At 45.5% G+C, this 13,625-nt stretch overlaps 1 protein-coding gene across 1 annotated transcript in view; it reads right to left on the bottom strand.

The window, feature by feature from the left end:
- Positions 1-13,625, bottom strand: part of ARHGAP35 (Rho GTPase activating protein 35) — a 121,912-nt gene that overhangs the window by 69,547 nt on the left and 38,740 nt on the right. The window contains exon 2 of the mRNA XM_081032357.1: positions 7,172-11,047. Within this exon, the coding sequence (XP_080888483.1) occupies positions 7,172-10,855 (3,684 nt within the window). The 5' untranslated portion in view covers positions 10,856-11,047. The remainder of the gene's footprint in view (positions 1-7,171; positions 11,048-13,625) is intronic.

The following is a 13,625-nucleotide window of genomic DNA, read 5'->3' as shown; positions in this document are numbered from 1 at the left end:
GTCTTGTTCATGCTGACAGTACTACGTCCCAGATAATCAATTCCCATATGACTCTGCGGCACCAAACGGAGATAGCCACTTTGTACATATATGGCCATTCTCCTACTGGGCTAAGTTCCTAGAGGGCAAGAATCTTGGCATTTTTCTTTTTTAATGAATTATACCCAAGGTCACATAGCAAACTAGCAGCAGAGCTAATAGCTGGACCAAAGTCATCTCTCGCCCTCAATGATCTTACCATCCACCATATTTCCCTGAAAATAAGACCCAGCCGGACCATCAGCTCTAATGAGTCTTTTGGAGCAAAAATTAATATAAGACCCGGTATTATATTATATTAGACCCAGTATTACATTATATTACATTATATTATATTATGTTATGTTATGTTATATTATATCACATCATATCCAGTCTTATATTAAAATAAGACCGGGTCTTATATTAATTTTTGCTCCAAAAGACGCATTAGAGCTGATGGTCCGGTTAGGTCTTATTTTCAGGGAAACATGGTAATTAGTAAGAGAAGACATATATCCACAATAAGCAAAGCTCATGTAGGTATCAGATGAGCAAGTACCAACTGAGTCACAAAGAAGAGTCTCCCATGGCACCAATAGAGAGGTCAGCCATCCTTCTTGGATTAAAAAACAAAACACCTCTATCTTCTGTGGGAACAGTGGGTAGAGCTATGTAGTGATCTTAAACTGTCAACTTCAAATATTCTTTCCTGGTCTCCATAAATACACTTATACATGTCAAATTACTTATCCAGATTTTAGGGTCAGAAAATACGGTTACTAGAGGTGTACCACCTAGCACAGCTTTTTAAATGCTTGGTAACATATTTAAATAAAGGAAATAAAAACCAGAATCCAGGCTGTTGGATCCTCCATTCTGTTTTTCAAGGAGGACTGCTACATAGAGGATGTAGTCTCAACAGTGACCGTGCCCTCTGAATGGGGACAACTCTCCCTCTCGAGAGGGAAACGGACAAGCAAAGCCCTCGAGGGTCACACGTGTGGCTTACTAAGTGGTGTGGTGGCACACTCTGGACTTACTGAAAGTGGCAGGATAGAAAAACCGAAAGATTCCATAAACTACAGCACTATGTAGTTTTGGTTCCCCCAAGAGCACTTTTTGCATTCTACATTCAACATACGGCTTTCTGATTGGCAAGGATTCTCTCACGTGTCCAACAGAGCTTGAAAAAGACCTTTGCAATTAAGTTACTCGCTCTTGGTTCACTGGTGCTCCCCCTTCTGGCCCTGAAAAAGCCAAAGCCCAAGTTGAAGAGAAAATCTGAGGGTGTTTTCATTCAAAGTGCATTGCGAAAGCGCAAATGCTTGGGCTTGTCTCCTTTAAGCTGCCAGTTAGGACTGTGACCTGGTCACTCACCATCTCGGGAAGGGAACAGGAAGTAGTACGAAGTCTCAGCCTTCTCAGCATCCCTAATCCTCTCGCATGAAGGGAAAAAAGAGGCAGGTTGTCCCTTCAGGGACCCTAAATAAATTGAGACCATAGCCTCCTGCTCTATAAAGCATGACATCAGGCAAATCTGGGTCAATCCCTGTTGCTGCCTTTGGCTAAATGGCCAATGCCACAGGAGGCAAAGTAGAGGGGCTCCACTAGTTCCAGAAAATTTTTACAAACATCTTGCCTGACAACACTCACTGAACAGGGACTTCCCAGAACTATAGGTCAGTTTTTACCCGCTTGCCTCCTCTCCAACACGGGAGAAAACACACTCAGAGTCCTTTCTCTATGGAAGTCGAGGTGATTCCTGACTCGAAATAATATGAATCCTTACGAACATATTTTGGTGTCACTAAGTGATGGAGGAGAGTAAGTTGGCTCCGTGAAGATCAAAGTAATTCTGTTCTTTGACAAATAAATGAGTTGCCTATTGTAATACTTTTTTTTTTTTTAAAGAACAGGTGTGCTGTCAACTAAGGCAGATAAAGATAGTCTTGTTTTTGTCACCAAAACACACTACAGCAGTTCTTTGGGCTTAAAATAAACTGAGAAACGAATGACACCAGTTCGAAACAATTTCTCATAGTTCCAGTTGCTATTTCAGTGTCTCCATGCCTTTTTTGTCCTCTATTCGACTAGACTCTGAAGCTAGAAACAGCACCATGCTGTTCTTAGGGGGCAGTGTGGAAAATGGATTTTTTCAGATAATCAAAGTCCTTTGTCTGAAATGAACAAATTGACTGAACTGATTGAGTGGTCCAAATGTGTGCCTGGCTACTGAATATTACTGTCTTTCTTAGAGACTGGATTCTAAAAACCCACCGGAAGTGGAAGTCAGAGGACCGGGGTTGAAAAAAATGTTCCTCCACTTGGTACCTACACTGACTTGGGCAGGGTGTTTCATCTCTCTGAGCCTGTTTCCTCATCTCTAAAACCGGAATTAAGAAAAAAAAAAATCACTTCATTAAGACTGAGAGGAGAAACAGATGAAAACCTGATGTAAAAATGCCTGCTACTGTACCTGGCACACAGTCGGCATTTGAAAAGTAGCACAGTACCAAATCCTCCCCACGGTATCGCAGCCTTGTTTATTCGGCCTGGTTCTCCCTCACTCTCTGCAGTAGCCAATGCTAAGTTTCTCTCAACTCTGTGGACATGCCATGTTTTTTCTGCCCCAAGTTCCATACCATTTTCTCAAGTGTTCTCCCCATGAAGCCTCCACCCTCACTGCCTGCCTGCCTCACCTTCTAAGTTCCAGCTTTATATATCATTTCTTTGGGGAGTGCTCCTGAATAACCTAGTTGAGATAAAACTCCTTGCTCTACAATTCCACAGTGCCCTGTACCTCCTCTCTGGAAACATTCAAAATGCATGTAAATACACGATGAAAATCTATGTTCCCTGTGACTGAGCTAGATGAACCCAAGTGCTCACTAAACACCCATGCACTGAATTGTTTCCTTCCTAAAAAAGTGAATGTGCCTTGGAGCAAAACAGTTTTTTTAAAAGATAAAATTCTTTCAAGAATCCGAAAATCCAAGGTCAAGTCACTGCCCCACGCCCTTTTTAAGACCCAAGTATTTATTTGACCTCACAGCTCAGTGAATAGGACTAGCCTTTTGGAAGCACACACTGAGTCTTTCCTGAGCAGGTTACAAAGAGCCCATATTTCATACAATTCAGCTTGTCTGTCAAAAGGCAACATCCCTCCCTGGGGAGCGAGCAGCCCAATTCCCCAGCTGGTTTTTATTCACACTCGAAACTTTAACTCCGTTCTAGCCCTCACAAAATGAGAGCTGTGTCCACACAAAGCCACAACAACCAGCTAATTCACTGAATCCAATGAAATAAGCCAATTCACTGGTGCTGGGGGGACACACACAAACTGTCAAACTGGTTACTTGGTGCCTTATAGACCAAACAATGCGTGATTGAATTGGTTAGCTTTTCAATGGGTTGTCTTGTCATGTGGTATGGTAGCTACAGTGAAAGATTTTCTTTATCATCCTGTTTTGTCATATATATATACACACACACACACACACACACACAAAATAAAAGCACATCAGATAGAAGGGCAAATCGCCAATAATGGCTTCTCTTTAATCTGTGGTCATACACACTAAATTCAGCAATTCGAGCTTGCCCAAAAGGCACATTTTGTGGAGCAAGGCACGCGGGCCTGTTTCTTGGCTTTAAAATAAGAGCCTACTCGTCCTGATCTCCTCTTTGCAAACTCATGGCACTGGGAGACAGAGACCATGTGCAACAACAACTCTTTACAGACAAAGCATCTATTCACAGACCCCACTGAAGAGCAATCGTAGATTTTCAATTTCATTCAGCTGAGTGCGAAAGGCTCCCACTATGAGGGTGGGTTGCTAAATGGTTCAGCTGGGAAAAGGACCTAGCATGAGTGGGCTCTGCAGTCTGCACTTTCATTAGCAGAAATGAAACCGAGTTCCTCACCCCAAGTCCAATTTCACAGTAAAGAGGTAATCTAGCAAATTAGCCAAGGGTGCTGAGGGATTTCTTTCTCCACATCACATCATACTCAGAGCACGACTTTTTTGTTGTTGGGGCGGTTGCTAGGGTAAGCGCTGTTGACAGCAGCTGTGTAACACATAGGGTTAAAACTTACACAGAAGGGAGGGCAGCCAGACCAGAGCAGTTTTCTCCTTTCCTCAACATAACATGCATATTTCCACCTTCTAGCCTTTCCTTACCTCACTCTTCGAGGTCTAGTTAAATAACAAGAACTCACGCTTATTCAGCATACAGTAAGCTCAATGTTTTCTGTGCATAATCTCATTCTATTTCCCACAAACATATGAGGAAGGTGCTTCGATATTCTCCCCTTTTGCAAAACGGATGAGAATCACACGCCCAAAGCCCCAGTGAGGAAGCAGAGGAGTTGGGATGTGACTTAGGCCCCCCTCACTCCCCATTCCCAGAGCCTCAGCTCCCAGTCACCACACTACACTACTTTAACCACGCCCAGCATGGCATTTCTACTCTGCCCCAACACATCCCCCCCAAACCACCTATTTTCCTTTTCAGAAGTTGCTTCGGTGTTGCTGCCTCAACTGGGCACTTAGGCCAGTGCAAGACGGATCTGTGCCATTTCCCCAGTGGTGTCTGGCAGGCAGGAGGCACTAAGTGTGTTTTCCATTACCTGCTGGCTCCCCCTCACTTCAAATAAATACTTATTGCTTTGTCATGCCAATAAAAATTGAAAGCCAAATCCCCCACGGAGGGGCTGGCTTGGCATTCTCTGGCCCATAGTATCTGGCTTTTCCAGTAAAACAAGTGTCAGTCTGCGTTAATGGCAGCAATTTTAAAAGGAGGTTTGTGCCACCAGGAAGAGAATCAAGGCTTTGCTTATCTCTGCATTAAGACGACAAAGTAGCCACACTCATTTCAAAGCACCATTTCCAAGGCAGGAAAAGACAATTTCACCTTTTACTCACTCTTTCCAAAGGACACTCCTAAACTGATTACTGGCACGCTATTGCTCTTGGGCCAGAAGTATCATTTTTTATTTGCCTTGAAGAGGCGTGGCCCACAGAAATCAGACAGACGGGAAGTCCATCGCTTCTCGCAGGCTGACCCAGCAACCCCGCGTAAGGAAGTTCTAGGTAAGAAATGCTCACGACCGGCGCAGACACAGTACCTCAGGAGCTCACCAGAGCTGGCGTTTGCTGTGGAGCCTACACAGCATGCTCTTTAAAGCATGGCTTGTTTGGGAATGTGTTTTAAAAGTATTATCTTCAACAAGTATTAAAAAGTCAGAAAAAGTTATAATTCACAGTGTGCTGTTATGCCACCTTCCTAATTCCCAGGTGTGCAAACACCCCCACAATTAGAAGACTGTCAGCATTTAGAGAAGCTGCTCTGCCAACAGTCTTCATTGGGAGTGGAGGAGGAAGAAAGTCAAAATATTCAAAACGTTTGGATCCCAGTATCATTAAACAGGAGAGCTTTGGGAAATACCGGGAGGCAGGTCAGGCTACTTTCTGGCTTCATGCTTTGGATGGGGCTGCCTGCTACCAACCTCTGGAGAACAAAACACTGAAGGCAGATAGACAAAGGAATCCAAGGGGGAAAACAAACCAAGGGGAAATCAGACAGAAGAAGAATGCCTTTGATATTTATTAATATTCAGCTCAGTGGGGGAGGGGAACAGAACACGATACTGCCCTACTCTTTCTGACAACCGCATGAACAGGAAATTTCTGGAAGCTCCAGTCAATGGTGATTGAGGAGCATCCTAGATGCTATCAAGGAACACAGAGTGAATCCGTTTTCCTGGGGAGGCCCGTGTTTTTCCTGGGGAGGGCCGTGTTTTCCTGGGGAGGGCCGTGTTTTTCCTGGGGAGGGCCGTATTTTCCTGGGGAGGGCCGTATTTTCCTGGGGAGGGCCGTGTTTTCCTGGGGAGGGCCGTGTTTTCATGGGAAGGGCCATGGCACCATGTTCCTCCACCTCCAAGGGCCCTCTTCACCAGTGAAAACTGCAGACCTGGCCTCCAGGTGATATTTCACAACAGAATTGTGAGCTCTCAAAACAACTTGGACTCTAGATCCTGCTGATTCGGTATGTCTCATGATAAGTTTGTGACAACCTTTCTTTCCAAAGTTCCCCGAAATACTTTCAGACAAATGACTTTGTTTTCTGCCATTTCGTGCTAAGCAGAGCAGCAAAAGCTTTCAATGCAGAGAAATCATCTGTGTATCATGCAGGTCAAGGCTGACACGTAACACAGCTCTGCTGTGGTGCTTCACCGAGCTGTCTTTCTCTGAAAAACATAGGCTTTCCCTCTACTCTAAATGGGGGGAAAGGAGGAGTTGGGACATACTTTTCCATCTCGAAGCCTACGCCCAAGGGGCCAGAGCACTGTGCCCTCCCTACACGTGCAATTCTACACAAGACAGAGACGTGGCCTACGCTGCCCTGGGGACGCGCCCTCCACATCTGACAAATAGGCCCGACTCTCACAATACACACAATTTACTTGTCACTCTTCCTCTCCCTGCCCACTTGTGGTCCCTAAATCAAATCTGAGGCTCAAACAGCAACTCAGCAGTCTCAACTCACTTAAAAACAAACAAAAAAACAGCACCCCAATTCTACAAACATGGGACAGGTTTGTAACTTGCAGTGGAAAGGTCCTTATTTTTCATTTATGTACTTGAAGACCCTTCAACTGATTTGTGTGTGCAAATACCTATCCAATTTTTCCTAATCTAAAATGTAGCAACCTTTATGGATCAGAGGGGAAGAGAAGCCCAGAAGAGATGTACAGATGAGCTTTTGTTTAGCAGTAAGAAACTGAGGCACACAATTTTGGATTCTGGTGTTTGAGGGAAGGAAGAGCAAACCTATGGTGCCTGGCTTGACTACTTGGCGGGACACTGACCAGTTCAACACTCTCTGCTCATTTTGGTAATGAATTATTGTTTTGGACAAAGACAAGTCAGGCTGTCAATCCAAGGTCCATACTACTTGAGAGCCACCAATAGCAGCGATCGGAGACAGTGCTTACTTTTTTATGCTAAGTCAAACAAAGAGTAAACACACACGCACACAGCAGTTTTTTACCAGAATAAGCTGTCCTTGAAAATCATCGTCATCAATCAACTCTTACCGAGACACTGCAAGCCCCTCCCTATGCCTCACTCCTGAACTGGTGTCTCACCTTAGTGTTCCTTCTTAGACTGCGAAGAATATTCCTTCTCCTCGGGTCTTCGTCTGTTTCATATGGAATGACAGCATTGTCCCCTTTGTAGCCTTGGGAGGCCTGATCCTCCTCTTTCTTCCGGATGGGCCCCAGCTCATCATCGCTCCCCACGCTGAAGCTGGTTCGGTAACTGGCGAACCTCCCCAGCCGGCTGCATCTCGTCCTGTACAGCACGGGCTTGCTCACGATGGATACCTTGCGGCCTCGCTCTAGAGAGCTGGTGTCCATCTCACTGTCGGACCCATTCCCACTGCCGTTGGACTGGGCCTTGTTGATATTCCGAATGGTGATGATCTTGCCTTGGGTGCTGTCGTGCGGCACTGAGTATATGTTTTCTTCTTCATTCCTTGGCTTGACCACAGCATCCATGGGTTCGGCGTAATCAGAAGGATCGAACCCGTCCGGAGGTAGCCAGGTGCTAGAAGACACAGACTTCCTCTGTCCCTCTCTATGGCCTTGGTCTAAGTAAGACAGATCCCCCTTTGTAATTTCAAAGTGGACAGGAGGCTTTGGTTTGACTGGCGGAGGTACTTTGTTGTTCAGTTTACTCTCAAAATTGCTCATGATGAAAGACAGCCCATCGTTTCCCTCCAGTTCCATAGAGAGCTTAGAATGGTCTTTGGACAGAGAGGGCAGTGATGTGTCTTCTCGAAACAGGCTGTATGAAGGGGGCTCGATGTCCTCCTCCGAATCCTGCAGATTTGAGTTGCACAGCGGCGAGCCCGCCCGGGGGGAGTTAAACACCTCCTCGGTGGTGCTACAGGCCTCGGCCGCGTTATCGTACATGTGAGTGGCCTCGATGATGTTCTTTTTCTCCACCACGTCTTTAAAAAACGGGTGGAAGATGTCAAGTTTATGCTGGGGTTGGCTCCAGGGGAGGCTTAGGAACCTGCCATCGATTTCTTGAGCGATCTCCTCCCCCTCGGTGAGCTGCTCCCGGCTGAGGTCGTTGTCCAGCACGTCTATGGCGCCGTCAGTGAGTGCGACCAGCTGAATGGGGATGATATCCTGCACTTCACAAAGAAAGGCACGTAACATGGCCAAGGAGGCCTTACGTTTGGCTGAATAAAAAACAATGTACCCATGGACCAACCGGCTTTTTCTGATGCTAAACGAGGAATGGTATGAAAGAATAGATAGTTCAATGCGCTTCTTGTGTGGTCCGATTGGTAGTTCAAGTAAAACAGAGTTGTTGCTTCCACAATGGGAAGATTTACAGGCTGGCGACTGAAGGACAGGACAGAGTATGTCGTCTACACTAAAAGGATCTCCACACATCAGACACATGACAATTCGCAGGTCAACGTCAGCCAGATCTTTGATGCTGGCCGTAGAGCTGACCAGGTTTAGGTTACGCTTAGAGTCCAGGAGTCCTTTCAAGACTTGACTGATTTGCTTTTCGTTAATGTTGCGTCCATAACCGATGCCAGCAGAGGCGGGGTCCAGAAAGACACACTGAAGTTTGCTAGCAATCTGCTGGCCTTGCTGTATTAAGCTATGCAGAGTCTCTCCACTGGTGTCCCCTCTCTTGTTAACTAAAATTAATGTCAGGGGGAGGTGGACTAAATGATTGTCTCGCCTGCCAAGTGTGGACTCTCGACTCTTCTCTATACTCTCCACCACGTAGCACAGAGATTCCTTTGAGTTGTAAAGGCAGAGACATCCGTGGGGCTGAAATGTAGGCGTTTGGAAAGAGTTCACAGGAAGCCTGACATTCCCTTCTATTGGCCTCAGGGAAAGCTCGTACATTTTACCATCTATCACATACTTGTCATCATTTGTACAAAGAGCTCGGATCTCATTGGCCAACTCTCGGGCAAGGCCGTCTTTGCCCAAGATAACCAAGTTGATTCTATCAATGTTGGGATCAGAGAGGGAATTTTTCTGATTCCGTTCAGACGGTCGGAAAAACCGAGAGCTAATCAAGTGTTCAATCTTAGCGTCCACACACGCCGGGCAGCTAGGGCACGTTTCCTTGGTCGGGTGGTACACAAAGTGAATGTGCTTCAGAATGAGGGCATCGCGCTCCGCCTGGAGCTTCTGTAATGCTTTAAATCGCTGTTCTTCCCCCAGAACGTCCTGAATGACACCCATCTTCTCCTTGCTGGGCTTAGCATCCAGCTCCAGCTCATAAAACAATTCTGAATATTCCAAAAGCAGCTCCTGAAACTCTTCTTTTGCTCTGTCTATAATTTGCTTTTGGTGTTTGCCATAGATATCCATGTACACAGATTCTTCCAGCCACTGGTAGAAATCTTCATTCATGATGAAACTGCGGGCCTCTTCCCAAGGCTTCCCAGGAGTTATGAAAGGGGAGGTCTCCAGGTTTTCTTTAAACGCTCTTCTCATCTCAACTCTTTTCCTCTCGTTCCGCAGCTTCTCTAAGTGGGTCTCGTACAGCTGGTCTGCTGGGACGGTGTCCATGACGTCAAAGGGAATCCGCTCGTTGTCCATGTTGTCAATGTGGCTGGTGGCATCCCACGGGGTCTCCTCAAGCACAACAAACCACTTCAAGAATTCCGGCTTGGTCTCCAACAGCTTTTTGGCTTTTATGCAGCTGAGGTGGTCTATTTCATCTAGGTTGGGTATGAGAGCTTCAAAAGCTAATGGCAGGGCTGCCAGGTACAGCTTCCTTCTGCGCTCAATGTGCTCGTGCTTGAGGCGGTGGATGTGCTGGAGAAACAGCTTCTTGGCTTTCTGAGTCCCTTCCAGGTACACATAGTCCTGGTACTCGGGAGAGGCCTGCATCTTCCGGCTGACACTCAGCCAGTTCTCGTTGTGGTTTTTCACAATGCGACTCACCAGCCACTCATACTTGTCTTTTGCTGTAGCTATCTGCTGACTCTGCTGCTTGAGAGCTTCAAAGTAAGGAATGATTTTCGTCTTTCCCCGACTTTTATCAATGAGTTGCACTAAGGTGCTGAAAGCCAAGTCCACATTTACGTTGGATCTCGCTGAGGTCTCCACAACTTGGAGGTTCTTTTTGCTTAAGGCAAAAGTATGCGCATCTCTAATGTACCGCTCCACGCCCTCATCACACTTAGTCAGGACCACCACTATGGGCTTTTTTGTTTTCGCAAGCTGATTGTAGAGATTGGAGACAAACTTGAGCTGGTCATCAAAGTTCCTATTCATGCCCCTGCTAACGTCAATACCAAGGAGAAAACCATCAATTAGCAGCTTTCCATCTGGCATTTGTTTCTGCTCAAAGTCCTGCTCCAGCCCCAGCTGGTCAGTGCAAAAGTACATGAGTTTTTCAGCTGATGCGAGCTTGGTTGCAGCAGCTCTCTTGATATAGGGCTGCAGGGCCGTGCTGCGATGAGGTTGAAAAGTCTGATCATCAATGAATTCAGTCTGCTCCACGATGTGCATCTTACATTCCACGCAATCCTCCAGGGATCGGCTAACTTCTCCCCAGTAGAGAAAGTGGTCATTATTGACCACTCGCCCACCGAAGTCACTGGTGCTGAGGACAGACGTATGGTCCAAGTGGAACTCATCCGCGCTCGGGCGCACGAAGCGGTTACACAGACATGACTTCCCAATGCCGCACTGGCCCTTCTCCTTCTCCGTCCCAGACAATCCCACCACACTGATGTTGTAGGTGGGAATGCGGACATCTTGCTTTCTTGCCATCATCATCGTCGACACATCCTGCCACAATCAGCCACTTCCGAGATCAGATTAGTGTTTTCCAGTGGACCCAAGGGCTGCCCAACATTATAAGTGGGGGCTGGCTGCCCATGCAGCAAAAGTGTCAGGTCCCACAGTGCTTGTATACCAGTTTTAGGTCAGTTTTCACCACTTCTATCGCCAAATTGCCAACATTTCTTCCTAGATGGGGCGGAAAAAAAACAACACCATCAGCATCATCATTTTGGAACTCGATTTTAATCACTGAACTGTATAGCAAAAATTGATTTTCTTATGCAACGAGTACTTAAACAGCGAGGGCCAGGCCTAATGCTGGGTGACAATGTTTTTAAGAGTGAGTAAGGCTGATATTTTTATGTGCCCTCAGAGAGGCGCAATATCTAATGGAGGAAGACACATAAGTAGGCAGTGCGCTAAGTGCTAAAACACGGGTTTGAGGGCTCCTTGGGAAAATGGCTGATTCCAGGGTTAGGGAGGGTACAAGCCTAGAACATCTTGTACAAGAAAGGAAGTGCTCAAAAAAAATGATAGGGTATCTCACAAGGATATTGAGCTAGTTCAAAGGGGCTACCACAGGTCAAATCTGGAATAATCTGAGAACCAAAATAATTAACTACAGTGATAAGTTATAACCCAGTGCACAAAACAGAAACTTGAATTCACACCACTGAGTCAGACAAAAATCATCACTTGACACGAAATCTAAAAGGGAAACTTTGATAAGGAGCAGGGTATTTGTACAGAATCGAGGTGTCCTCCGATAGACTACTTATGATTAGTTACAAAGGGGAAAAAAACAACCCACTAATTACACAGCGGAGAAATTGGGTAACACTTTGGGTAATGAAATTATCATTGCCGAAGAGGGCTAGAAGGACATCATGGGCCTCCGGATGTGATCCCCGGGAGGACACATCACTGTGCAGTTTGATGGCCTTCAATGCACTGCCGCATCCTAGCCACAAGGAAACCTCAGACAAACACAAAATGAGCAAGATTCTATTAAAAAGGGACGGGGGCACACGATACATTTCAAAAGTTATCAATGTCATAATTAACAAAAAATGGTTATGTGAATATTACAAATTAAGGGAGACTAAAGAGACATAACTAAATGCAATTATCTGACCCTAGACTGAATTCTGCACCACAGGAGGGGGTCAAGGGGGGAAGGCTACACAGCACATTGTTAGATCAATTAACAACCCTGGACTATGAACAGAATACTCGATAAAATTAGTTTATTAATGTAAATCTATGAGGTTGATAACTATCATGTGAGAGAATAGCCCCATTCTTAGGAAATACACTCAGAAGTATTTGGGTGGAGGGGGAAAGGCCATAATGTATGTGACTGGTCCAGAAAACAAAATTAGGCGTGCGTGTGTGTGTGCATGTGTGCGTGTATGGAGAGGCAGAAAGTGCAAGAGAAAGAATGCAAATGAGGAAAAATAGTAACAGGTGAATCTGAACAAAGAGTGTAAGATATTCTTTCCTGATACTTTAAGTCTTGTAACTGTCTGTAAGTCTGTAATTATTTCCAAATAAAAATGTAATAAAGAGTGTGATACGGGCTTGCTTTGCTGACCAGAACATGGGCTCTGTGAGGAGCAGGCCCACTCCTGTCTCATTCTCTTCGGCGTCCTCAGCCTATGACAAAGTGCTTGACACAAATATTTACTGAAAAGGTGAATAAATAAATGACAGTTAAAGCACATTAAAGAGTCCTCAAAGCCAGCCTTTGGGATTTAGGGAAGCCTTTCTGAAGGAAGTTCCAGCTCCACTGAGACCTAAAGGAGAGGGAATGAAATATGCAGACTCCTCTCCCCCCAGAAAAAAGCACGGCTCATGGGGGAACCAGCTGAAATAAAGTGTGTGGGGAGGAGATGGGTGAGACAGACACTTAGCAAGTAAGCAGGGGCCAGATTAAATCACTTCCAAAGAGTTTGGATTCTTTCCTGAAGGTTAGGGGGAACCACAGACTGTGGCTGAAAAGTAACACTTTACGGGACCTAAAGTTTGAATAGTTGAAGTAATGAAATGTTACGATGTCTTACAAAGTCTTTCGCAACTTTCCAGCCGAAATAAGTAAAATGTGTAGTCTGGCTGCCTCTACAGAAATGGTCCTCTGGCTACTAGTGTTTACACTGCACCGCTGTCTACACTGTTTACACTGCACCCTGGTCTACTTACATGTGCAAATATGACTGCAACTGCTGAACCTGCAGCCAAATGAAGAGTCTCCTGAGATACTCCCAAAGAGGAGATGTGAAACAGAGCCATTTTCTTCTGAATCTCATTTATCCCTGGTAGGAAGCCAGCATTTCCACAATCTTAATGTTTTTGTGGCCTATCTCATCAGAAACGCCACAGGAAATCAGACCACCACACATTATTCTGCTGATACCTGGGGCACTGAGCAGGCGAGCACAGTTGTCCGCTATGATAACTTCACATACCTTTCCCAAACACCCGTATCTTCCTTTGATAACCTAGAAAGCCAAACCCTCTATGGAAATAAAATGTGGCTAGATGTGGTATGTAAAAATTGTGTGACCATTTTCAAAAGAGAAACCTCAGTGACTGTGAACAGTTGCCTCCAGATAACCTAGTGGCATGCTCCTGAAGAAGCCAAGTTGCAGACTCTAGTCCATGGGAAAGAGACAAAACAAATCTCCCCCACCCTCACTTCCCTAGGGAATTGCTTACCTAAGTAAAATCGTAAAATGCTTATGAATACCTAAAGCATGTTTATACA

The sequence above is a fragment of the Rhinolophus hipposideros genome (genome assembly GCF_964194185.1).
Source record: "Rhinolophus hipposideros genome assembly, chromosome: 21".
NCBI lineage: Eukaryota > Metazoa > Chordata > Mammalia > Chiroptera > Rhinolophidae > Rhinolophus > Rhinolophus hipposideros.
This window is presented reverse-complemented; position numbering and strand designations above follow the sequence as displayed.